This window comes from Coniosporium apollinis (genome assembly GCF_000281105.1).
Source record: "Coniosporium apollinis CBS 100218 chromosome Unknown supercont1.3, whole genome shotgun sequence".
Taxonomy (NCBI): domain Eukaryota; kingdom Fungi; phylum Ascomycota; class Dothideomycetes; genus Coniosporium; species Coniosporium apollinis.
The window spans coordinates 490689-515735 of record NW_006913265.1 but is presented as its reverse complement, the minus strand read 5'-3'; the positions used below and the strand labels follow the sequence as shown (position 1 = coordinate 515735).

The following is a 25047-nucleotide window of genomic DNA, read 5'->3' as shown; positions in this document are numbered from 1 at the left end:
CAACCCCGTCCGTGCATCTGATTCCCGACGTGCTCAAAGAAAGTGAACAGCATTGAGGCCACCTACAGCGCACACTCACGAACTCACGCATCACCAACTCTCCACTCTCCACTCTACACTCTCACCGCGAAGAAGCACCCTACTCCCTCGGTCCGGGCCCCTCTGACAGCGACGCGAAACTCAGCATGTCCACACCAGCAGCTGCCATGGTCGGCTACGAAGCGCCGCCGAAGCTCGAGAAAAAGCCCGTCAAGTTCAGCAATCTGCTGCGTGAGTATTTGCCCCTCCGCGACGACCGTTGAGAGAATCGGTTGCAAGGCTGTAAGGCTGACCACGATGCGCGTGCAGTGGGCGCGGGATTGAACCTGTTCGAGTAAGTCGCAACGTTCTTTCGGACAGATGGGAGCTAGAGAGAACCGGGGCTGACGATAGTACTTGCAGGGTCACGACGCTGGGCCAGGTACGCTGCACCTTTGTTTATGGACCCTGAGAGCGAACGGGTGGAACGGTTACACTGACATGGGATGGTATAACAGCCTCTGGAGGTCGTCAAGACGACTATGGCCGCCAACCGGGCAGACGGCATGGCAGGTGCTATCTCGAGGATATGGGGTCGTGGTGGCGTATTAGGCTGTAAGTCGCGCAGACTCGCACCGCGCATCTACCACCACCAACCCGCTGACAACTTGCGCAACAGTCTACCAAGGCCTTATCCCATGGGTAAGTCTTGCCCAGCACGCCGCAAACCCCATCCACGACAACAGCAGCAGCAACCTCGCACAGCCAATCCCCCACCTCCACCTCTCTCCCACCCCAACTAACGTCCCCTCTCCCCACAGGCCTGGATCGAAGCCTCAACCAAAGGCGCCGTCCTCCTCTTCGTCGCCTCCGAAGCCGAATACTACGCGCGCTCCTTCGGGGCCTCCAACTTCGTCGGCGGCATCTCCGGCGGCATGGTCGGCGGCCTCGCGCAAGCCTACGCGACAATGGGCTTCTGCACGTGCATGAAGACGGTCGAGATCACAAAGCACAAGGTGGCGGCCGCGGGCATGAAGCCGCCGGGGACGATGGAGACCTTCATGCAGATCTACCGCGCCGAGGGCATCAGGGGCATCAACAAGGGCGTCAACGCCGTCGCCGTCCGCCAGGTCACCAACTGGGGCTCCCGCTTCGGCCTGTCGCGCGTCGCCGAGACTGGCATCAGGAACGTCACGGGCAAGAGCGAGACCCAGAAGCTCAGCGTCACGGAGAAGATTCTCGCGAGCGCTATTGGTGGTGGCCTGAGTGCTTGGAACCAGCCTATCGAGGTCGTGCGGGTCGAGATGCAGAGCAAGACCGTCGATCCGAACCGGCCGAAGAACTTGACGGTTGGGAAGGCGTTCAGGTATATTTACCAGAATAATGGCATTAAGGGGCTGTACAGGGGCGTTACGCCTAGGATTGGGCTCGGCGTTTGGCAGACGGTTTGCATGGTTGCGTTGGGTGACGTGTAAGTGCTTTTTTTCTCCTCGATTGCCCCTTTGTGGGTGCGTGATAGCAGAGCTGACTGTCTCTTTCCAGTGCCAAGGATGCGGTCGAGGCGCTCACTGGCGACAAGGTCACCGCGAAGCATTAAGGCGTTTTGGGTTGGGTTCTAGAGGGTAACTAGGTTTGGGACTCTGTGCTAGCCGCGATATTTAGGCTGCATCCATCACTCGAATGCTTGTTGTGGTTTCCTGTTGTTCTGGCGCGCATGAAGATAGATTGTTTCCTTAATGCCTTGTGTTGTGGGGTATCAAAGGGTAGGTGTACATTGCGCGTCATCAATTCGCGGAAGTTAGATTATTTTTAGCTCTCGCTCGATGGAGCAGTCCAGTATCTCCTTAACCCTATTATCCCAAAATCTCATCTTGCCAATGCGAACGAATCGTCCACATGGTAAGAGCAGAAGCAAGAGTCCATCCATTACGCCACGCAGGAGGACGGGCAGGAAGAATGCCTGCTGGTACACGGTGCTCTTAGCGACATCGTCTATATGGATTGAATCTAGCCCCGAGAGACGGAAACGAAAGCTCTTTGGGTGTTGGATGCCGCCGTATGCTTGCAACGGTGGCAGGTAGTTCGTAATACACACGGAGATATCTTTAATTCGGTTGGCTCAGGTTTCAGGCGATGTCCAAGTGGCCACGCTTAGCCTTCCCCGAACTCGAAGGAAACCGTCCTTTACTTGACCAAAGGGGTTTTCCAGGTTCGCGAGAGTTATGCTGGCGTCCAGGATACTGAGGCATTCGCATTGTTTACTCGGAAGCTCGTATGGGCCAGACGGATAAGCAACATGCCCTTCAATTGACGTCCATGCCCACGATGGCGCGATATATTCTTGTGCTCTGGAGCAGGAGTCTTCTGCGTGAGGGTTCGCGTGCCACAATAAGGCGTAAGGTAGTTGGTCCCTCCACAATCCTGCAACGTAGTCACTTCCAAGCAGGCCCTGAACTTCGCGCGCTATTCCAGAGAGTGCAGCCAGCTTGTCTTTTTGGAAGGTCAGATCGCACGATGTGTATCTGTCAACAACCAGAGCCCAGTAATGATATTCTATCAAACATAGTTGGTACCTGTAATGTTCGAGAGCTTGTCCTGGAGCGCGATCCTTGAGTGTAGCAACCTTAATGTCACCAAAGAGGCAGGATGGAACGCCTTCTGGAAAGCTCTCACATGCACGGAGCTGTCGACATTCCCAGAAGAGCTGTTCATTGGCAAAGTGGAGGACACGTCGTGAAAGGGTCCGCTCCTGTAGAACCCAGCCCCGTCTGTTTAAAGCAGTCCATTCGATGTTACTGTTCCAGAAATCCTTTCGGATCACTCCCCAGGAAATCCCTGGGCCGGTAAGATCTGGATTAAGCCCGTCAATCGGCCATGGCTCAACTCTCGATGGATCGCGTCGGAAAAAACACCCTTGATTACTATCTCTTGCGCCAGTCGCGGAGATGTTGAACAAGCCGTTCTTGTAGACTTCATTCATTACAGCTGACTCACGCGCCCAGTCGTCTGGATCATCTTGGACAATGCAGAGGCTGTCGATCCAGAGGTAGGGTATCCCTAACCGTCGTGTAATCTGGACCGCATCTTGGAAGGTTTGGGGTAGATTGTCCACCTCGATGGCATGGCGTAGATCCTCCATATTCTCCCGCGTCAGCTTCACTCCTAAGCCCAGGCTTGAACTCCAGCGGTGACTCAGCGTGACATATCGATGTTCGCCGCCTGAGTCCCGTGTTGGCACGATGTTCAGCCGCACTCTTTGAGGGCCTTCGGATAGACCTACATCAAGCAAGCGAGTAGGGATCCATGAGGAATTGAGATATGAGTTGCAGTCAGAATGGGAACGGCAGCATCGGTCGAGCCATTGGGTCATAAGAATCCAGTTGTATGACGAGACGGTGTTGCCTCCAGAATGGGGCTCAAGCGGTTTCTTCGAATTCACATCGCGCGACGACTCGAGATGTGGCTCCGCGGTCGCCTCGAGAGGGTTGTTACTGACATCCACCCATACATAATCTAGCCAATCTATCTCCACTTGCAGGCCAGCGGAATGTACCCAGTCCAAGCTGTATTCAAACCTTATGCGATAGCTGTCATAAGTAAAATTACAATCTTTCCGTGAGTAAAAAGTGCAGGGCTTCGCCATAACACCAGCAGCATGGGGAGCAAATCTGGGCTGGTTATGTAGCAGGAGACCTAACAGGTCGTTGCATGGCCCGCAACCAAGTTCCACTGACCGACGAAGACTCTCGTAGTCCCGATGATGACGACGCTTCGTGTGGTCATCTAGCCAGAAGTCCTTGAAAGCTGATCGGCAAACCGGACAAAACATGCTCGCAGAGTATATTTAATGACTGATGAGGCCGGTAAAGGAGACTTTTGGGACAGCGATGTCACCTCAACCGTCCAGTCGCACGGCTTATGCGAGTTGGTAGACCTTTACTGTAAGATAGCGATAAACAAAATAAAGTGATGCGGACAAAAAGGCGGGAAGCTTCTTTCCAAGAGAATCTTGAAGGTGGCTGAGCTCTAAGGTAGCAACAGCTGACGTACATAAACAGCTGTGCTTCAGAGCCTCACGTCGTGGCCAAAAATACCCCGACTCCAACCATGAACATCACGCCTCGACACCGGTGCGAAGTTTCTCTAAATCAATGCCAGCTCGTTTATGTGATTAAGCAATATAGGAAGCACTCTATAAAGCTTATAATCGGCTATGCAGACCAGATTTAGTATGTTCAATCGGTGGTAAGGGATTGAATTTCTATGCTTTTGAGCCTTGGAGTTGGCGTTATTTTGGCCACGACGTGAGCCTCTCCACAAAGGCACAGACCGGGATGCGAAGACCAATTCCCCGTGGGGGAGCCTTACCCAATGCACACCCGTACTCTACATGGCACGGCAATTGAAGTCCAATCAAATGTTCAAGAGCGTTCAGCCCGCAGTCAGTGAGCAGCGATACGAACAGATAACGTCTCAGCGTCCTCCGCAACAATAGCCTTACGTGACGGACGAATGAGTGGATCCGTTCACAGCACTATCGCGAGTCTTGGCGTGGTGTAGTCCGAGGCGTTGTTGGATTCTAAAGGTCAAACGTTAGGTAGTGATGTCCTCAATTGGCACGTGATTTTCGGTCACAGTCAAAACAGATTCCGTTCGAACGACGTAGTAAGCGACGCTGGGTTAACATGCGGTATGCAATTTAAGTGGGCGTAGAGTGTTGATCATACACTTCAATTAAGTCGTGAGATTCGTATGAAGAGTTTGGTCACGTGCAAATCCAATAGAGCATCTGACTGCGAAACTGTTCAATTCAATAGTCAGAACGATGCCGCTGAACTAGCATCCAGCTCTGAGACCAACCGTGAGCGAGCAGCTGCATTACTGAAGACTCGCCCTCCCCTTCAGAACCGACGGTCATAAGCTCAATCAAACAGTTCCGTCCGTCCGTCCTGTATGAGATCCTCTTCAATCCACCGTATTAGACCAGCTTCCGGCTTTTCTCCATGAGAGAGATAGTAAGAGATGAGAAAGTGCGACAGAAAAAAGTCAAACGTATCCCTGGCTAGATCAGAGCAAATAGATCTTCCGAGCGACCAACATCCCCAACACCACCACCACTAGACTCCTAAATGACCAACCAAACGACGACGATAGCACTGAAGATAAGATAAAACCCAGGAATTATACCAAACGCCTATAGAGTCAGATCCACAGATCAAGATGATAACCCTAAGAATGAAACAAATCCCACGCCCTCGCACAAAGCGCAATAAACTCCTCCTTCTTCTTCGTCTGCGTCTCCGGACTATCTCTGCCCTCTCCAAACGGGCCTCTCCTGGGTTCCGCGTTCCGTCCCAAGGGCGGGGTTCCCATATCCCGCTCGTACTCATCCCTATTTCTCCTCCTGCCGCTGCCACTCCGCTGAATATCCGCGCCCGTCGTCGGCGCGTTCAAGCCGTGCGCCGAGAGCGACGGAGGCGGGTGCTTGGCAGACGACGGCATGGGCGACGGCGGGGTGGGAGGTTGATGCCCGCCGTAGTGCACGATGCGCGGCACGAGGTCTTCGCGGCCGCCCGTCATGGACTGGACGGCTTCCTCGGCGGACTTGTATTCGCGCGGGCGGCCCGACAGAGGTGGTGGCGGGGGATGCACTTGCGCGGACGACGAGGTAGGGGGGAAGCTGGGCGATGGGAGCGGCGGCGGGTGATTCGAGTGGGACGAGTGGCCGGGACTGTGATTGCTGTAGTAGCCGTTGCGGGTGCTGCTCGGATCTCGGGGCGCGCCCAGGGTTTCGCCAGCGAAGACGTCAGAGATGGGCGGGAGGCGGTTGTTTGTTTGCGTTGCGGGGACGTGGTGGATGTGGGATGTTTGGGAGAGGCTGGAGGGCGCGTTGACGATCTGGCGGGAGAGGGGTTGTGCGTGCTGGCGCAGGCCGGTAAAGGAGTGGTTTAGCGGTGCGGATTGGATCACGCGTTCATTGGCGAATTGAGAGTGGGAGGGTGGAGCGATTGAGAGACCCGGTGGAGGGCCCTTCCTTCGTGAGGTGATTGGCCCATTCGATTCGTTGCCGAATGGATTGCTATCTGATCGCCGCAGTCCTTCGCTCGCACTGTCCGGAGGCTTGACGCCTTTCTGGCGGGCTTCTATTATCTGTCGTTGGCGGTCCCGCACGTCTATACTCCGCTGTAACTGCTCTCGCATGGTCGGGTCATGTGTGTGGAATCCTGGCGATAGGCATGCAAGTCCAACGTCTTGCATTACTAGTCCAGCGCTCTCTTTCCCGGTCAGAGGTGCGGAGGGGCGCGCAGACAAGGCCGCTGGTTGGCTGCCTGCCATGGTGTTTGCCGACAGATCAAGCCTTCGAGGGCGATGTCGAGAAGTCGGAAGGTCCGGCGACGAAGGGGGCTCCTTCTTGACGATGATCTTTGGCGCATGTGACGATCTTGTTCTGTAGTACACCCACATGTAAGCGGTTGTGATCATATGGCAATCAGGCCTCAAAGGGAGCGTTCAAAGACGCGGAAAACAGTGATCCAACGTACGAGTTAGGCGACCGCTTTCCCGATCCCTCCGTAGGTCTTGATGAGGGCGGATCACTTGAAGTGGGCGAGCCATGTCCGCTGGGAGTCCTCGTGGTTTTGGTATTCGGGGTCGCTGCGAGGGAGCCGGTCGAGGGTGCAATCGGGGCGTATGTTCGAGCGTTGGCAGTGTGCTCCGTCAGAGGCGCAAGCGGCGTAGGCACTGGCGATGCGGCGGCGACCGAAGTCATAACGGCGGTGTTGTGGTGTTGCTGTTTTGTTTGGTGGTGAGTTGACGATGTACCAAAGTACCAACGCGTGGGCGGTGGCAGAGCCTCACAGCGTCTCGACGAGGCTGATTGTCAGTGAGGGGACCAAACGAGCGACGCAGCCAGCAGAATAAACTGCCTGGCGGAGCAAGGCACAGATTGCGGCGGCGGTCGGCGTGGAGTTCGCTGGGTGCTGCGCGCGTCAAGGTGAGGACTGTGCTGCTGTCGACGACGGTGAGGGCAGAAGTGGGACAGCAGTCGATAAAAATGGCAGCGTTCGAGGGTGACAGGAGCGAGCAAGCAGCAGCCCAGTCAAGCAATCAGCCAGTTCTATCCGACCCGCTGGGCACTCCGTTTTGGTGCGAGTGGTGCGGCAGACAGGGTTTGGGAGGGGGAGTCTATGCTCGTATTGGCAAAAGACGGCCAAAGACGATCCTCTTCCGCTGAAACAAGTTGCTGTTGGCGTTTCGATGGTGCAACAGCCTGGCGGGCAGCGAGCAGGAGGCTGACGGTTGTGCATCTATTGAATGGGGATCCCCAGGGCTCAACGGCTGCGTGCAGTGCTGTTTGTAGTGCCGGAGGCAGAGCTGATCATGCCGGACAACTTGAAGCCTGCCGCCGTCGCGTTGACAGCTCGAGCTCGCAGCCGGAAAGGCCTTCAGCTTCAGCTGTTCTCTCACGCTTTTTGTCATGCCTTCGCTCCCCCATGGCGCTCTGACTATCGATACGCGGCCATCCCGAGCCAGTCATTGGCAGATGTAACCAGTTCTGCAGGCGCCAGCTGTACGGCCCAGCCAATCCTTCCAGCGATTCCAGGCGCCTCAAACCGCCAATGCGTCGAAGCGCGACTGTCATCCGTGCACTGCTCCTGTGCGGTTTCATCCTGAGTGCTGACTCCTCGTCCCCTGAATGTGAATCCACATCGCTTCACGGATGAGCAGAAGCGATATCTGATAGAGTTTGAACAGCTCCGTGTAGACCTGCTAAGGTAGGCTCAGGATCAGCACCTGGGCAGGCCAAGCGACCAACAGACCGGGGCCCAACGATCTCGGATTGCGACTTCATCCATGCAGGCCTGCTTTGGATTCTTCGGTTCCGGGAACGGGCAGGATCCTGATACGCAGGGTCAATCCTTGGCACTATTGTCAGATTCTGGAAGTGGGACTTGCCAAGGCGGTGCTTTTCGATAGTTCGTGCGTGATTCCATGAGTCTCTCAGAACCAATGAGTTGCATGCATGGTGACAGTGAGGTACATCGCTGCTCAGCTCTCTTCGGTACGAAGTTGAGGTAACTAGCGTTGGAGCGTTGGGCTGCAGCACGCTCCACACAAAGTCTCCGAATCGTCCTTCATCGTGCCTGAGGTTTCAAGAGACGGGAGGATCGCTAAGGTGCTCTGTTCTCTCTGACACGCGCCACAGACGCCGCAACCGCTCTCACGTTTCAGCCATCACAAATATCAGACTCACAATGCGCAGCTTCGTTTCATAGCTGCACAGAGAAATGGGATGGATCGAGGCTGTCATTGAACATTGCTGAATAGCAAGACGATTTTTTCGGAAAGAAATGCGTATACAAACAGATATAATAGAGTGCTATCACAGCTGCAGACGATTATTGCCATCAACATGTGGTGAACCATTGACGGCGTTCCACGGCCGAAGGATTTATATTGCCGTATCAGGAAATGGGGGTTGTGTTCGTAGAACAACTGTGACTGCCTGTGGACTAGAAAGTAGTCGAAGCACCCTTTGCAACGTCTGAGTAGGTCGACAAGTGTAGGACGGTCGTTTCGTGATGGCATTCTAACGCTCCGAACCTGCGCTGTTGTACCTAAGACCTTCCTGGCGGTGGTAATCGTTGTTCTTGCTGCTGCTGCTGCTGCTGTTGACTGCCAACGCCGCTGCCATCTTCTGGTAGTGATGAGTGCGGTGCGATGTTCTGCGATAACTTAAGGAATCCGAATACGGAAGTCTGCAAGGTCTCCGTAGAACGTTAAGATGGCTGAAGGCTTGGTTATTCTGTCAAGCAAGTCAATCGTGCTGTCAGTTCGAAGTCTTTTAAGTCTTGAGCTGATTGAAATCCCATCAAGTCATCGCGACAAGTCTGTGGAGGTTCAGCGACGTTATGGTTTTGTGATAGAAAGCACTTCAGGGACTTGGTAGAGTGTTGCGACGCTTTGCAATTGGTGAACCGTGAGAAGCCAATGTAACGGCGCATCTTGAGATTTGACGCGTAAGCAATTGGTACGTTTCACGACACGTGACCTTGAATGAACTGTGAAGATGCAATGCAGTATCGATATTATTACATGGTCAATGTAGGGAAACTTGATTCTCCAATAGAAGTCTCAAGGGAGTGTACAAGCTATGGGATATCCAAACCCCAACTCCCAAGCGTCGAAGTCCAACTAGGGCCCCAATGCGCCTGCAGCAACCTTGACCGCAATATAAGGAAACGCGGCGAACAACAAGATACCGTCAAACCAACGCATTCAGTGGTCCTCGTCACTGTGATGATCAACGCCGTTCACGACCCCATTCGTCTGATGCTCCGTATCCTCTTGCGGCTCCTTCTTGATCTCCTTCTCCTTCTCCTTCCCCTGGCTCTGGTCTTGGCTCTGACCCTGCTCCTCGCCCTTGATCTCCTTCTGCGCCACCTCTTCCGCCTTCTTGTCCATCTTCTCATCGTTCTTCCCCTTCTCCGTCTCCGTCTGCTCATCCCTCGCATCCGGCACGACACTGGGGTCAATGTGCCACTTCTGGATGCTCCTGATCATGTCCACAGCCAATTGGCCATTCTTCCTCAGCGCCTTATCCCAGTGCTGCGGCATGTCGTCTCTCAGCGCTAGCATGCGCGCGACCGAGTGGACTAGCATCCTCCGCATGTCGCTCGACTCGTCCGTGTTAGCATAGATGTATTGCACCCGGCGCAATCCCGGGTAGGTGTCGGTAGACTTGTACCAGTGGCGCACGGCCCCGAGCACATCCTTGACCAGCCCAGCAATCTGCCATTTCTCGCCCATGAGGTAGAGGTCGAATAGCGCGCCGAGGTCCTTCTCCTCCTTGGGCGCAGGCACATACCCGGAGTAGAGCCAGCCGACGAAGAGGCGGAATGGCTCGTCTTCTTCGTCGGGGAGACCGAAGACCTTGTTGGAGCCGCTTTCAGAGGAAGAGTAAAAGATCTTGGCGAAGAACTTGGAGCGGTAGCAGAGTAGCTTTTCGTGCAGGATCCAGTGGGTGTTTTCGGAGCCGACGTAGATATCTACCAAGTCGCGGGAGAGGAGCCTGCAGAGGGTCAATTGCGCTTCGTGAGACCAGGTCATTTGCAATCGCATAGACGTACTCGTGGAGCTGCTTCTCCCTTTGCGCCGGTTGGCTCTGCGTGGCTGCCATTTCTGCGATGATAATGCTGCCTCTTCGGCGCGCAGACTTCCAATTGATGGGCGACGGAGTATTACGTGTGATTAGGACTAGAAAGTGTCTACTTCGAAAGGATGATGCTAAAGATGGGATGAACAAGAGTCTTGCTGCGCTTCACAGAATGCGATGGAGAGCAGGAAAAGAAAGTCGGGGAGAGAGATCCAGGCGCATCTAAAAGCCTTGCGACAGCACACCCACTTCCAACTTCCTGGGCGTTGGGAGGTTGGGTGGCTGATCAAGGCAGGACGTCATCGACCGAATGAGAACCCTAGCCGTGGTAGATGAACAGGCATAAACCCAGTTGCCGCTTACTAGAAGCGCTCTAGTAGGGCGGGGATTGCGATCGGAAGCAGTCAGCGCCATCTGAATCAGCTTCGAGCGGTGCTGCACGAGCATGGAATGGGCAGCGTGAAACCCGCGGCGGGTTCGTGAGACGAACCGTTGGCCTCCGTGCGCGCCATTGCCGAAGCGCCATCTCGAGCGGATGGTGCGGCGTCTCCATTGACCGCAAGCGAGGCCATAACGGAAGCTGCGCCGTATTCGGATGAGGACAAGAGCGTGGAGAGCTTGGTTTGGAAATACGATGTTGGGCCACGCGTTGCGTCAAGCAAGAGGATCGGTCGAGCGGTGGAGCCGGAGCCAGCACTGCGAGTTGACGCCTTACAATGGCGATACTCTGTGTGGAGTACCTGGATTCTGCTCGCCTATTTAATGTTACGCATTATGGCTGGGGATTGGCTACAAAAAACCTAATACCAAGAGCGCCGTTGAGCACGCGGGGACGCAAGGTGAGCTGTCACCAAGTGCGGTAGCGGTTGTCACAGATTGGCAATGTGGCCGCAATCAATCTTCTGCACTACAACCATGACTAGGTACCTACCCACTCGACAGGCCGCGAGGTCGAAGCATGTCTCTTCCAAGTAGATAGTTCGGGCTGCGCCTTTAGTGGCGGGCGAGCAGCTCAGACACAGCATATGGAACGTATATGCGCCACCAAGCGGTGCGCGAATTAGAGTATGGCTAGCAAATACTGCTCTCAGTATCACGCAGCCATGTTCCGCCTTTCGGATGGCATATTCCTTCTCTCCTTCGAAGCGACCTTCTTCCTTCTCCTCTCGATGACACGATCTCGCTGCTTCCCCTTCATGTTCTCGAAGCGGTTGATGAGTGCAAGCTTCTTTTGCTCGGCTATAAGAGTCCGATATCAGCATATGCTCGTCCGCTGCGAAAGCAATCCCTCAGGCGGTAGGAGTTCTTACATTCTTTGAGGTAGAACGGCTTCTTCCCCTGTTTGACTAACTCTTTCTCCTTCTTCCTGTGCTCTCTTAAGATCTCGGCCTGTTTCTCCTTTGCCTGATCCGCCTTTGCCTTTGACTCCATCGACAGCAGCTTCCGTTTTAGAAGCTCCTTGTCTGCCTCGTTCTTGGTCTTCTTGATGCTAGCACGCAGCTCCGACATCTCCGAAGCGCGGTAGTCATTGAGGAAAGCGTACTTCTTCTTGAACGAGTCTTCAGATACAGGGCCGGCAAGGGGGTCAAACCGCGGATCTCGCGCCTTGTGTTCGTGAACGGGTATCACAGTCCGTCTGCGGGTCACGGCGCGTTTGGAGGACTGCTGGGCCGGTGCGTGCTTGGAGGAGCGGGAGTGCTTAAACTTGGGCGTGTCCGAGCCGGATGCTGATGAGGCATCTGTGTCCTCTTCCTCTTCTGGCCGCTCCTCCTCCTGACTCGTGGGTCGCTTGGCTTTCTTGCCGCTCGGTTTCGAAGCGCTAGAATTCTTCCGCGACTTGAGCTCCTGCAGCCGCTCGCGCAAGGTTTGTAGCTTTGCCTCCTGCTCCTCGCTCCCCTCAGCGCCGCGCTTGCGCTTCCGACTGCCGATGTCTTGGTTTGCAAGCGCATCTTGTGCTTTCGCCAATGCGCCGAACGACACCTTGCTTAATCGATCCTGGACCTCTCCGCCGTCATCTGCATACTCTGACTTGACAAGTCTCAGCCCATGCCGTCAGGTAAACATGTAGCCCACTGACCAGCTCTACGTCCTCCTCACCATCCTGCCCGGACTCGTTGTCTGAGCTGGGTATGTCCGCGCCTTCGCCGGTGTCAAGTACTGATGGTGAGGACACGTCGAGCTCGTCGGAGTAGGGTTCGGAGGCTGAGTCGTCTTCGCGAGCGCGGAGGCTGCGAGACAGGGTCTTGGAGAGCACCATGCTTCGTTGTCTCGACACCGGTAATTGCTAGGACTCGGTTGTTTTGTCACAGCAGATCTCGCATCTGGAACATTTCTTAAGGCGGTCGTTTGCCGGCGAGGTTCGACCGAGGATTCGCCAGTCTCGGGTCTTTCTCATCACGTGACTTCTGTCTTCCGGATGTCCTACTTCGCTCGCTACATCTCTCTCTATTTGACGGGGGCAGGGTTCGAAGTTTGAGCAAGGGGCTCGCCCCAGGCTAGAGCCAGTCGTTCACGACGGGAAGCGCTGTGTATGAATGCGTGAATCTGTTCTTCCAGCCGTTGCGGCTCTTCCAGAACCTGGACCCTGGCTGGATCTCACGTGCCCGGATGCAGGTGAGATCTTCCAAGACCCTGCTACCCAACAGAATTCCCTGCAGTAGCCCGATCTGGCGTAGCTGCCGTTCTTGCGCTCACCACCGAGAAATACTCTCAGGCCAACATCCAGAAACCAATGGGGCAGAAACTCAGGCACACCAACCGTCATCTTTGCAGACATGTACCGGTACCTCTGATCTGCACTGTACTGTGGGCGACCTCACTTTCACATGCTCTCCCCAAGACTGTCAGATGGAAAGGGAGAAGGCGAGAGAGCATGCCGTTGATCATTATTGCAAGCGGGTAATGCGCCGGAATTATCTCCAGTTCAGCGCCTGCAACTCCAACATGGCGGTCTGCTCTGGACCACGTCAGCTTAGCCCCGATGCCCAGCCCTGAAGTAGCGTACACGGGGTTTCCTAAGGAACAATTCATCAGGAGCTCAACGGGGCGCCCTTCTCCGCTTTTCGCGAAGGGCGAAACCGGAGGGATCAAGTCCTTCCCTGCGTCGCTGGCTGCCCTCTGGCGGACCGGCGGGACATCTTGAGTGAGGCGGTGCTGCATGTATCTCCAAGGGAGAAGTACAAGAGGGAGGAACCTCGGTAGCATGAGACCGAATGCTAGCACCTGCGGGCAAGGCGAACCCCCGGTGACGGGTTGAACACAGCATTCTGACCACCCTTGCAATTGGGTCGCTGGCCCGTTCCTGGATCTCGAACGTCTGGCATGCCGCTGGACCCTCGGTTAGACCCTGTACATGTACAGATAATTTTCTAGCTGCAACGCTACCAGTACAAAGCCACACTCTTAAAGCTCGCTGCACCCCTCCCGCACCTTGTCCTCGAATTGCTTTTGCTCTTCACACTTCAATTCTCTTCGAACACTCGGGTGCTCTTGCTCCCCCTCCTCAGAATTGACCCTCGTTTTCTCCGATCCCAACAGTCGGGTAACCGAAACCCAACAACACCTTCAGCCTCGCGAAATCCCCAATTGTGCTCCGGACAGCCAACACCGACTGCGGAATATCTCGACACAGCTCTTGATTCACCTTTCCTCGTCCAAGAGCGCATTCCCAGTTCCATAGCAATTGGGCTTACGAAACTTCCCACCATGTCAACCGCAATCAGCCCCCGCGGCTCTCTTCTGCAGAGGATGCCCACAGCGGACTCCTCCCCCTCCTCTTCTGCGCCCTCGACCTCGGCGTCACCCTCGGATACGCCCAGACAGTCCCCTTCCTCGACGTCGTTGTCATCTCTTGGGTCCGTCGATGAGCCAGTGGTGAAAAACTCGCGTGGTGTGCTCCTTGACACCTACGGGAACGAGTTCGAGATTCCCGACTATACGATCAAGCAGATCCGCGATGCTATCCCGGCCCACTGCTTCGAACGTTCTGGTGCCCGTGGCCTGGCCTACGTGGCCCGCGATGTGGCCAGCCTCGCAGCGACCTTCTACATCTTCCACAACTATGTGACCCCGGAGACGATCTCCTCTACTCCCATCCGAGCCAGCCTCTGGGCGTTGTATACCGTTATTCAGGGTCTTTTCGGTACGGGTTTGTGGGTGCTGGCTCACGAGTGCGGCCATCAATCGTTCTCGCCGTCGAAGACGCTCAATGACACCGTCGGCTGGGTCTGCCACTCCGCACTGCTTGTACCGTACTTCTCGTGGAAGATCTCCCACGGCAAGCACCACAAGGCGACCGGTAATATGGAGCGTGACATGGTTTTCGTACCGAAGACGAGGGAGGAGTATGCGTCCCGCATCGGCAAGCTGAGCCACGAGCTCTCGGAGCTGATGGAGGAGACACCGATCGCCACTGCTACCCATATGATCGGCCAACAGCTCGGTGGCTGGCTCATGTACCTGGTTTCCAACGTTACCGGCCACAACAACCACCACAAGCAGATCGAAGGAAAAGGAGTCGGCAAGAAAAACGGCTTCCTTAACGGCGTCAACCACTTCAACCCTTCAAGCCCTCTGTACGAGAAGAAGGATGAGCACCTGATCCTGCTGAGCGACCTTGGCCTTGCCATCACCGCGACCGTCCTCTTCTTCATCGGCAAGAACTTCGGCTGGTCCAACCTCTTCGTCTGGTACTTCATCCCGTACCTCTGGGTCAACCACTGGCTAGGTAAGAAAAGTCCCTACTTACAGCTGAGGCACCTAGCTAACACCCTTTAGTCGCCATCACCTTCCTCCAGCATACGGACCCAACCCTCCCGCACTACGACGCCAACACCTGGACCTTCACCCGTGGCGCCGCCGCAACCATCGACCGTGAATTCGGTTTCATCGGCCGCCACCTTCTCCACGGCATCATTGAAACCCACGTCCTACACCACTATATCTCCACCATCCCGTTCTACAACGCCGACGAAGCCACTGAGGCGATCAAGCCCATCATGGGCAAGCACTACCGCGCAAACGTCGAAGGCGGCTCATTCGGTTTCCTGAAGAGCATGTGGACCAGCGCGAGGATGTGCCACTGGGTTGAGCCGAGCGAGGGTGCCGAGGGTGAGGGGAAGGGCGTCTTCTTCTTCCGCAATCGCAACAGCCTGGGTACGAAGCCTGTCAAGCTCGAGGCACCCAGCAGCAAGGATGAGTAGACGATTTGGTCGACGAGTTAACCGGTTGTTGAAGTTGTGGCGGGCGGGTCATTCGTATCGGCTCCAAAATCTTACGCGAAGCATGGCATAACGGCGTTCGGGGAGCTATGTTGAAGCGGTTTGGTCCGGTGTCAGGTGGTATCCTTTATATCTTTCTCGCTCTCGCTCAGTCAGACTTTGAACTCAAAATGCGGTTAAGCGTAGATATCCTAGACGCGCGCAGCTCAAATAGAATAGAACTCCTTCATTCTGCTGATTAGAGTGCCTTGAGCTTTGTAATAAGAAGTCTTGAATGCGGTCGCGTGGCGGATGCCCCGGATCTGGATCTGATGCGGCTTGCCGAACCCCTCGCGGCTTATGGAAGCATCAAACGACTACTACCTACCTACGTCGTGCGCAATAGAAGCCTCACCGCGAAACCCATGCTTTATCAACCACTATCCACACTACCGCCTATATTAGGCTGTAAGAAGTACGGAAGACCTATCTAATTAAACCTCAGTGCATCTTCTATCTTTATGAGGATTTTGTTATTTTATTGGTAGGGGGCGTAGCGATAGTAAAGCGAGGCGTAGTCAGACAAACACGATTTTCACGGCGAGATTTCCGCGGTGAGGCTTTTATCGCGCACGACGGGTCAGCATGGCCGCTTTACTCAGACGCCAAGCAACCTCCGCTCACCCGCTGCTCGGGCTGCTCAGGTTCTGCTCAGTGTTGCTCACCCTCTGCTTAGACGTGCTCAGTTACGTTCCTATTCCTCTGGCACTATCGTGCGAATCTTGTCAACTCTACGCGACTATCCCAAGGGACCTGTTTAGGTCCCCCAGGGTGCCCGAACAGGATCCCACCAAAACAGAGTACTCCCCGTGTCATTGTCACTTCGCTGGTTTGGAGGAGTATGACAGTAAGGTTTCACCGAACAGATTCACCTATTGAGACCGTTCTCTTAGTAAAGTCAGATGAGCAATACGAACCACCATGAGGCGGCCGAGTCACGGGCCCAGGGCGATACAACTTCGGCAAGTTTTGATGCGGAAAAAGTGCCGCCAGCTCCTAGCGGAAACCTCAGCATCGTCTTCACGGACATCAAGGAGTCGACTGCTCTATGGGAGACGCTCCCTGGGCCTATGGAACGAGCCACTGAGATGCATAACCGTGTTATAAGAGACACGATCTCACTCTATGGCGGCTACGAAGTTAAAGTAATAGGCGATGCATTTATGATTGCCTTCCCAACAGCAGCCTCAGCTTTGCTATGGTGTATGAAAGTCCAAGAACAACTTCTGCGTACGGAATGGCCGCCAGAAATCCTAGAGCATACCCATGGAAAAGAAATTCGCGACAACAACGGCGAGATAATTTTCTGCGGCCTGTCTGTGAGGATGGGCATTCACTGGGGCAACCCCATTGCTAAGGAAGATGAAGTGACTAGGCGGAAGGACTATATTGGCCCTATGGTTCATCGAGCGGCTCGCGCACTCGAATTCGCAGACGGAGGTCACATTGTCGTAACTGGTGAATCGCTAGTTGAGCTTCGAAGAGAACTCACTATGACGGAACAGGAAGGTACGGCTGAGGAAACTGGGGGAAATGCACGTAAGCAAGCCTAGAGTTATCCTCATGCTGTACAGTCCATATCACCGCTCACGATTCTTGATATATAGCATCATCATCCGCTCCTCTTACGCTCAGCCAGCAAAATTTTGAAGTCACCGACCTTGGCGCACAAGAGTCCAAAGGCCTTTCAGACCCTTTACATCTTTACTTGATTATCTCAAGGTCACTTCGAGGACGTCAGGAACAGTATACCAAACAAACGCCGTCGATTTCTGGTCTTTGGAATTGGATGAACACATAGCGGAAGGGTTTGGCAACTTTAGATCCCTATTGAGAACCTACCAAGAAAAGATGGTTTTGCTGCGCATCAATAGCGAACTTGATGCAATCAGCTAAGAGACTGCTGGGTAGCTATACCCAAATCCCTAAGGAGCTAGAAGTGGCCCCCTAGAGAGCCATAATAGGCTCCCCTTGCATTGCTCAGGGCCTCCTTAGGGCTGCTTAGGCGCCGATCGGATCGGGTATATAGAGCGTCGATCCGAGCCAGATAGAAACAACAACTTTCTACCACACAATTAAGTCTTCGTGCAACTTGCGTGAACCTTGACACTACTTAGGCCAGCTCGTCCTCGGCTCAGGTTAAAGCGGCCACCGCTTAGGTCCAAAGATAGAAATGGACCTTGGTAAGGTTAGTTTTTGTGGCAGACTATAGAGGTAGTCACTATGAAAACCTCGTCTGGTGCACTAACCGATAGAATACATCGAAACGCTGTAAAATGGAAGGCTCAGAACGCTGGTTCTACCACTTGAACTACTCGTCCTGTTAGACAGCTAGATGTTACAGTTCAAAAACACGCACAACCTTCTGTTTTTCTACTAGCAGCCTTTTGCCTTGACGTTGACCTCGAAACTCGCAGCTTGTTGCCGACTGTACGGCTGCTCCTCGGTGTTTTTTTCCAACTGCCGCGGCTCGATGACATGCATCTCCTCGTGCGTCTCTAGAGGAGCGCGTTGCCGGCCATGATATGTACTCCTCCATTGTGCCTTGCGCTTCCCCGCAGGATTGCTCCCATTCTTACGTTCTTTTACACAGTTGTTCATTGCATCTTGATGTAGGAAACTGCCACTTGGCGGCGCACAGTAATTGAGAGATGTCGGATTCTGTAGGTGAGTGGCGGGGATGCGCCTACCACACGTGTGGTGTCTTTAGATGTAATATCAGACCGAGCTAACAGAAAGGCACAACTAGACAGAGTCTTCAGCCATGCGCTCAACACCGTCAACAAAATCCGGACCGGTTCCGAGAAGCCACCGTCGGCGGTCCGACTGAAGCTCTATGGCTTGTACAAACAGAGCATGGGTATGCGGGCGTCTTCCTGACCCTCCATCGGGAACATACATGGCTCACACGACACAGAAGGAGATGTCGACGGCGTCATGGACCGGCCCTCAGGCCAAGGAGAAGAGGCGCACCGAGCGCGGGAGAAATGGTACCGCAAGCCTCCCACCTACCAGCCATCGCACTACTAAGCCTCCACCCTAGGGACGCATGGAAGCAGCAACAGGGGCTCTCGCGCACCGAAGCCAAACGCCGCTATATCTCCACCCTTATAGACACGATGCACAAGTACGCCTCACCGAGCCCAGACGCGCGCGAGCTAGTCGCCGAACTCGAGTTTGTCTGGGACCAGGTCAAGTCGAACGTCTCCTCGGACTCGTCATCCTCGTCTCCCCTGCAAAGGCTCTCGATACCCGGCCTGCACAACCCGCCTACATATCCAACGCTAGGGTCGTCGCAGGCCTCGGGCGACTTCCGAAACCAGCAACCCGTCTCGACGAACACGCCGATGAGGGAAGTGAGCCCGGAGTCTGAAGACCAGGACGCCGAGGAAGAAGAGGCGGAGGAACGGGAAGAGTTTGTCGACGCGCCGGATTCGCAGTATGAGCTCGAGCACTTGGATGAGCGGCGAGCGCAGCGCAGACAAGAAACACAACCCCCAGCCCACACCAACAGACCCCCAAACACTCGCCGACGCTCCTCGCCAAACTCAGAAGAGTCGAAGTGGCGGCGCCGCGTCGAGCAAGCGCTTGTCAAGATGACAGCCGAGGTCGCCGCACTAAGGGAACAGCTTGAATCGCGCCGGCTGTTCAGTCATTCTCGGCGGCACTCGGTTCTTGGGTGGGCAAGGTGGGTATTCTGGAACGCTGCGAGGGTCGTGATGGTGGACGTATTTGTGCTTGGCGTAGTGCTACTGTGGATGCGGCGGAAGAAGGATCGCCGGCTCGAGGGCGCGATCAGAGTGTTACTTGGGGATGCGGTGACGGAGATGCAAAGGGTGGGTGGGAAACAGATTTCGAAGCTGCAATTGCCTAAGCTATCTTCGATCAAGGGCTGAGGTTAGCTACATTTGGGTGGGATTTGTGGTTTACGGGGACGGACACGGTTTAGCATTACATGTAGAACTTCACGATTTAGGACACCACATCAGCCCTATGAGGCTTTCGAAATATCACCTGTAGAGTATCGTACTCGCTTACATGGACGGCTTGTGACGTGGCAGCTTCACTACTCCAGATTTCGCTTTCTGGGAAATGCTGACGAGCGGCAGGACTCTGGCAAGTGCCTCGCAAATTGAAACATAACTGCAGTATCGATCATGCCGTGGCATTCGACTGAAGTCGGGGAATTCTTAAACATAGTGATACCTAGGTACCTTAACTACATTTAAGGTCACGCTTCAACGATTACACCGTGCCAAGAGTTCTGATAATATAGCTTGAACGATTATGAGTGTATCGTGCAACAACCCTGCTCGTCGATGCTTGCTCTCTGGGCAACAAGCTCAATATGGGGCAAGGCAAAGGCAAGGCAGAGACAAGGCAGAGAAGGTGGAGGCAAGGCTGAGGCAAGGCTAGGAAGCAAGACATTTAGGGATGAGAGCTCGCACCAAGAAGCCGGTTCCAAGTCTCGAGCATTTGCCCATACACTATTTTTTTGCGCTACGTCCCAATGGATCCAGCAGGCTTTGCCGTGGGGATAGTCGGACTGTATTCATTCTGCAGAGACTGTCTTATCTTCTTCTCAGATGTTAAATCGGCGAACAAGAGCGCTTTTCGAGAGGTCCGAGCATTGGGCATACAACAGTCGATTCTAAGAGCATGGGGCTCGTACTGGGAGATCGACCGCCATGCCGCTGCGATAACCGGATCTGGACGGCAGCAGACCAGCAAGCCTCACAAGAAGATAGAAGAGTATCTGTCTCGCTACCGATACAAGATTGATGCGGTAAAGGGAGCTCTGTGCGCCATTGCAGATGCACTCTCACACAACGAGAAGCTTTTCCACGAGTACGGGATTGAGCTGAAGCCCGGACAAGGGAATAGCATGGTTGGTATATTCCGGCCAACTTTCCCCGTACTGTGTCTAATTGCCAAAACACAGAGTGGCATCATGGGCTCTCAACCCCTTCCGCGACTTTCGTCGTTTTCCGATAGTGAAATCCAAGCGCTCCAGGAAACATTGAGAGATCGGTTCTCGTTTCTCAAGAGGTGCAAGTGGGCTCTAATGAACGGCAAAAAGATTACGGATCTGACAACAGAGCTTTCGACCCACAACCATACGCTAAACCTTCTTTGCCCGGACGGAGCTCATGAGACATTGAAACTCAATTTCCTTGTCGAATATCTGTGGTCGCATGTCAGCCCAGCGGGACTGCTCCTAACAAAGAATATTGCAACCGAGATGGCAAGTCACGGCGATCCAGCATCTTCTCACCTTTACGATGCCTTGGCGGACCTAGCGCCTCTGAAGGGCAGCGCCACGCACTTGTCGGAGCCGTTAAGTAATCACCAAAGAAGGAAGCTCCTGAACCTCCAGGATGAATGTTTCCAGATCCACAATCAGGACGACCCGTCCACAATGGCTGTCTGGTCTAAAGAGGTCGACGACTCTACAGTGAAAGAGGCGGTGTTTATCGAGTTCAAATCGTACCGCAACCACGACGGTGATCGAGATGACAAAGTGCGAGATGATGTCTTGAGACTCGGAAAGCTACTACACGATCCGAAGACGCCGGTGCGGCTCCACACCAGAACCTGCTACGGCCTTACTGAGGATATTGACAAAGGACGCATCGGATTTGTGTACAAGCTGCCTTGGCGTCTCGACGTGAGGGGTTCCCATGCCCAAAAAGCGAGAGCACTCACGCGTCAAATGCCTTGCAGTCTCGAATCGGTCATCAAAACTGAGCAAGCGCCGCCCTTGGGTGACAGATTTGGTCTTGCTAAGAAGCTGCTTGAGGGCGTCATGTTAATGCATGCTACAGGATGGGTCCATAAGAATATCCGGTCAACCTCCATCATGTTCTTTCGGAAATGTCCTGTGTCACGGAGCACACCCCCATTCAACTGGGAATCGCCGTATCTTATGGGGTGGGGCTTTTCAAGGTCAGAAAACTTTGTTGTTAATGTTACCCGTGGGGGTGCAGAAGTGGGTGGCTCAACTCAGGAACATCGTATTGAGCTGGACATCTATCAGCATCCTGACAAGCGGATGGACCCATACCGTCGATACCAGCATGCCTACGACATCTATTCGCTTGGTCTTGTGCTCCTCGAACTAGGACTGTGGAAATCTCTGACGGCGACTTTACCCTCAGCCATTAGGCGGCGCTACTACGCTGCGGATGATGAGCGCTTTCCGGAAGATTACTTTTCAGCTCACGGGCATATCTTGAAACATCTCCAGCCTCTGCTTGTCGCTCAATGCGGATCCATCTATGCATCCGTTGTTAAAGCAATGTTGAATACCAAGTCGACGAAGTTGGATATTGAAAAACAGCAGCAGGCGGAGTCGTGCTTGAAGTTGGCTGCGGAGCTCTCTCGTTGCGTTGCCTAGGTAGTCGAAGTATGTATATTGCTCCGTGCTGAATTTTGGAGGATTGCTACTTGGGGGTAGGTGAAAAGCGTAGGCGAGTATTTAGGATATCATGTTACAGGCAAGGCTTAACGATCTGGGTTATTGGCTCGACCTTACGAGGCTTTGGAACTAGGGAATGGACGTTACAGTACTTGTTATGATAGACAGCTTGCCTTGTGGCAATTTGATACCCTAGTTATCTCAGCCTTGTAACTTATATCGTGTGTCGTACCGAAGTGTTGCCGGCCGCCGAGCGATTGAGGCTGCGACACCGAGCATCACAGCCGCGCGAGGGTCAGCTACAAAGACCACAGCCACTTGATAGTCCTCAAGCCAGAATAAACACCACAGCAGCAGCAGCAATCGCCGACCATCACGATGGCATCCCACCGCCTCTTCCGCTTCCCCAAGCCGCAATGGCTCAACAACGCCAACACACGCACCGCAGGCGTCTACCTCGCTGGCGCCCTCGTAGCCCTCCCCCTCCCACTCAGCTCTCACCCCCTACTAACACATGCGTCCAGTTCTCCCTCGGATTCTTCTTCTTCATCGACGCCTCCGCCTTCTCCTCCTCCCCGCGCAACGGCTCCAAGGTGCACATCACCTTCGTGGACTGGATCCCCGGAATCTGCTCCGCGCTCGGCATGCTCGTCATCAACAGCATCGACAAGTCGCGGCTGGCGGCGGATAGCTTCAGTTACAGCGGCAACGGCGTCGCGTGGAAGGCGCGGCTGGTGCTGTTTTTGGGGTTTGCGCTTATGGCGGGCGGGCTTGCGGGCAGTGTTACGGTTATGGTGCTCAAGTATGTGGTGCCCGAGTATCCGTGGCCGACGCTGTGGTTTGGGGTCGCGAATGTGGTTGCCAATGCGTGTATCATGTTAAGGTGAGTTGAGCGGGAGACTTCTTGGGAGGTGGGGGGATGCTGACGTGTGTAGCTCGGTGGTGCTGTGGGTGTCGCAGAATATGGAGGATGAGTATACTTATAACCTGGCGTTGTAGGACGGCAAGTAGGAGGGCAGGTTCAGTATCTTTAAACTGGGTCCTAGGGCTTCACATGTGTTTGGTTGTACAGATAGCGGGCGTTGAAGTGACAATCTTGATTGTGGCATGGGACCAGTACATCAGTCACACTTTTCTGGAGCAAGCTCGCAGGGGATCTGTGAGTCGATAGTAATAACTTGCGAGGAACTGACTCCGGTACTCCCAACGTATCTGCTTAGCAAAAAAGACCCCAATTCGTGCCTGGTTCGATGTTGCCACACTTCGGACGACCAAAACCATATTTACCGGAAGATACTCTTCCCCAAGTGCTCGAACGCCTCTCAGAACTCTTCCTGCTCTTGGAAGAACATCGTGAAGCTAATGATGGTCCCATATATCAAAAGACCTCCAATTATGGACATAACCGCTGCAGTCGGCACGATGAAAGCGCAGTGAGCAAAGATCACGGGCAATGCTGTATGAGAGTAACCGTCAGCAACCACACTCAACTGGCAATCTTCACTCATTCTTCCGGCATGTCGCAGGCACGTGCCGAGAGTCCAACGTACCAATACCCATAACAACCAAGAATCCAGTCAAGAAGCGCCCAAAGTCGATCACCCCGCTACCGGAGCTCTCGAAGAGGTCGTCGGGATTGGCAGCACGCCCGCATATCCAGTTGGGCAGAGGCGCGACTACGTAGGTCGCTACGACGAGGAGCGGGAGGTAGTTCTTCCATAGCGCCGAGGAGAGGATGACGAGGAGGAAACCAATGGCGAGGACCTATCCCATAGGTTAGCGAGTGGTCTATATACCTAAGTATATGACGGCCGTACGAAGGAGAGCGCGATGATGGTCTTAAGGCCTGCCATGGTTGGCGCGGGGGACGTAGATGTGGCGGAGTGTGCGGAATCAATGCGTGCTTGGTGTATATGGAGTCAGGCAACTCGTTGTCTCTGTACGTTCCGGAAGGGCTGCTGAGTGATCTTGCGGGTTGTGGTTCAGCCTTGGAAGCGTTGGCCTCAGTCGCCGGCCATGCGGCTCAAGATGGCAGTGAAGCTTGGACCATTTTGGATGGATTTCCGGAGCTCTGAGCTTGCCGCGTCCTCCACAACTGCCTGCAAACACGCAACCCACAACACTTAACTTCACCTTCATACAGCCCTCACATCGTCCTATCCATTCTCTCATTTATTCCTCTCCGCGTTCGACAGCCGCCGTCCACCATGTTCCGCAACAACTACGACAACGACTCCGTAACCTTCTCACCGCAAGGCCGCATCTTCCAAGTCGAATATGCCCAAGAAGCCGTGAAGCAAGGGTCAGTAGTAGTAGGCATAGTATCCAAGACCCACGCCGTACTAGCCGCCTTGAAGGTATCCCTCCCCAATCCCTCCCCCCACCCCAACCACCTCCGCTAACTAACCCCCCCAGCGCAACGCTGAAGAACTCTCCTCCTACCAAAAGAAGATCATCCCCATAGACTCACACTACGGCGTCGCGCTCGCCGGCCTCGCCTCCGACGCCCGTGTCCTCTCAAACTTCATGAAGCAGCAGTCCCTCGCCTCGCGCCTAACGTACGACCGCCCGATCCTGCTCTCCGAGATCACGCACCGCATCGGCGACCGCGCGCAGACCAACACGCAGCACTACGGCAAGCGGCCCTACGGCGTCGGGCTGCTGATCGCGGGCGTCGACGCCAAGGGCCCGCACCTCTTCGAGTTCCAGCCCTCGGGCGTCACGCAGGAGATGGTGGCGTGCGGCATCGGCGCTAGGAGCCAGATGGCGCGGACGTACTTGGAGCGGAATCTGGAGCAGTTTGAGGGGGCGAGTAGGGAGGAGTTGGTTAAGCATGCGTTGAAGGCGCTAAAGGAGAGCCTGAGTCAGGATAAGGAGTTGACGGTTGATAATACGAGTGTTGGGGTTGGGGGCGTGAAGGAGGACTTTAGGCTGTATGAGGGGCAGGAGATTAGTGGCTGGTTGGAGACGACGTTTGAGAATACGAATACCGCGCCGGAGCCGGAGGCAGGCGAGGGCATGGAGGTGGATTCGTGAGGTGGTGGGTGTAGGTTCCTTGGCGTTATAATAGATCGCGCTCTCGATATGCATAGAGCAGTCTGAGCCGGGCGAGGCTGAATCTATAGTGCTTCTCAAGGATGCAAAGGATTCCAAGCAGGCCTGTGACAACCTTAGGTTCTTGTACCTACCTCAAACGA

General features: G+C 54.5%; 11 protein-coding genes across 11 annotated transcripts; 7 read left to right on the top strand and 4 right to left on the bottom strand.

The window, feature by feature from the left end:
• Positions 1-185: 185 nt before the first annotated feature.
• On the top strand, positions 186-1615 carry W97_00888 (mitochondrial DNA replication protein YHM2; the record flags this gene model as incomplete). The annotated part of the gene is made up of 7 exons (XM_007778799.1): positions 186-270; positions 349-373; positions 442-460; positions 537-633; positions 698-720; positions 840-1489; positions 1561-1615. The coding sequence occupies 7 exons, from the start codon at positions 186-188 to the stop codon at positions 1613-1615; spliced, it is 954 nt and encodes a 317-aa protein (XP_007776989.1).
• A 3632-nt stretch (positions 1616-5247) lies between these two features.
• W97_00887 (uncharacterized protein) lies at positions 5248-6354 on the bottom strand (the record flags this gene model as incomplete). The annotated part of the gene is made up of 1 exon (XM_007778798.1): positions 5248-6354. The coding sequence occupies one exon, from the start codon at positions 6352-6354 to the stop codon at positions 5248-5250; it is 1107 nt and encodes a 368-aa protein (XP_007776988.1).
• Positions 6355-9297: 2943 nt separating this feature from the next.
• W97_00886 (uncharacterized protein) lies at positions 9298-10198 on the bottom strand (the record flags this gene model as incomplete). Its single annotated transcript, XM_007778797.1, has 2 exons — positions 9298-10090; positions 10149-10198. The coding sequence occupies 2 exons, from the start codon at positions 10196-10198 to the stop codon at positions 9298-9300; spliced, it is 843 nt and encodes a 280-aa protein (XP_007776987.1).
• Positions 10199-11267: 1069 nt separating this feature from the next.
• Positions 11268-12431, bottom strand: W97_00885 (uncharacterized protein; the record flags this gene model as incomplete). Its single annotated transcript, XM_007778796.1, has 3 exons — positions 11268-11413; positions 11485-12202; positions 12252-12431. The coding sequence occupies 3 exons, from the start codon at positions 12429-12431 to the stop codon at positions 11268-11270; spliced, it is 1044 nt and encodes a 347-aa protein (XP_007776986.1).
• A 1448-nt stretch (positions 12432-13879) lies between these two features.
• On the top strand, positions 13880-15375 carry W97_00884 (omega-6 fatty acid desaturase (delta-12 desaturase); the record flags this gene model as incomplete). The annotated part of the gene is made up of 2 exons (XM_007778795.1): positions 13880-14900; positions 14951-15375. The coding sequence occupies 2 exons, from the start codon at positions 13880-13882 to the stop codon at positions 15373-15375; spliced, it is 1446 nt and encodes a 481-aa protein (XP_007776985.1).
• Positions 15376-16334: 959 nt separating this feature from the next.
• On the top strand, positions 16335-16985 carry W97_00883 (uncharacterized protein; the record flags this gene model as incomplete). Its single annotated transcript, XM_007778794.1, has 1 exon — positions 16335-16985. The coding sequence occupies one exon, from the start codon at positions 16335-16337 to the stop codon at positions 16983-16985; it is 651 nt and encodes a 216-aa protein (XP_007776984.1).
• Positions 16986-18083: 1098 nt separating this feature from the next.
• W97_00882 (uncharacterized protein) lies at positions 18084-19328 on the top strand (the record flags this gene model as incomplete). Its single annotated transcript, XM_007778793.1, has 4 exons — positions 18084-18099; positions 18182-18292; positions 18350-18422; positions 18476-19328. The coding sequence occupies 4 exons, from the start codon at positions 18084-18086 to the stop codon at positions 19326-19328; spliced, it is 1053 nt and encodes a 350-aa protein (XP_007776983.1).
• A 1346-nt stretch (positions 19329-20674) lies between these two features.
• W97_00881 (uncharacterized protein) lies at positions 20675-21829 on the top strand (the record flags this gene model as incomplete). The annotated part of the gene is made up of 1 exon (XM_007778792.1): positions 20675-21829. The coding sequence occupies one exon, from the start codon at positions 20675-20677 to the stop codon at positions 21827-21829; it is 1155 nt and encodes a 384-aa protein (XP_007776982.1).
• A 399-nt stretch (positions 21830-22228) lies between these two features.
• W97_00880 (uncharacterized protein) lies at positions 22229-22849 on the top strand (the record flags this gene model as incomplete). The annotated part of the gene is made up of 3 exons (XM_007778791.1): positions 22229-22321; positions 22375-22733; positions 22786-22849. The coding sequence occupies 3 exons, from the start codon at positions 22229-22231 to the stop codon at positions 22847-22849; spliced, it is 516 nt and encodes a 171-aa protein (XP_007776981.1).
• A 323-nt stretch (positions 22850-23172) lies between these two features.
• Positions 23173-23703, bottom strand: W97_00879 (uncharacterized protein; the record flags this gene model as incomplete). The annotated part of the gene is made up of 3 exons (XM_007778790.1): positions 23173-23306; positions 23401-23614; positions 23668-23703. 3 exons carry the CDS (start codon positions 23701-23703, stop codon positions 23173-23175), a joined length of 384 nt encoding a protein of 127 aa, XP_007776980.1.
• Positions 23704-24057: 354 nt separating this feature from the next.
• Positions 24058-24886, top strand: W97_00878 (20S proteasome subunit alpha 6; the record flags this gene model as incomplete). The annotated part of the gene is made up of 2 exons (XM_007778789.1): positions 24058-24207; positions 24266-24886. 2 exons carry the CDS (start codon positions 24058-24060, stop codon positions 24884-24886), a joined length of 771 nt encoding a protein of 256 aa, XP_007776979.1.
• Positions 24887-25047: the final 161 nt, after the last annotated feature.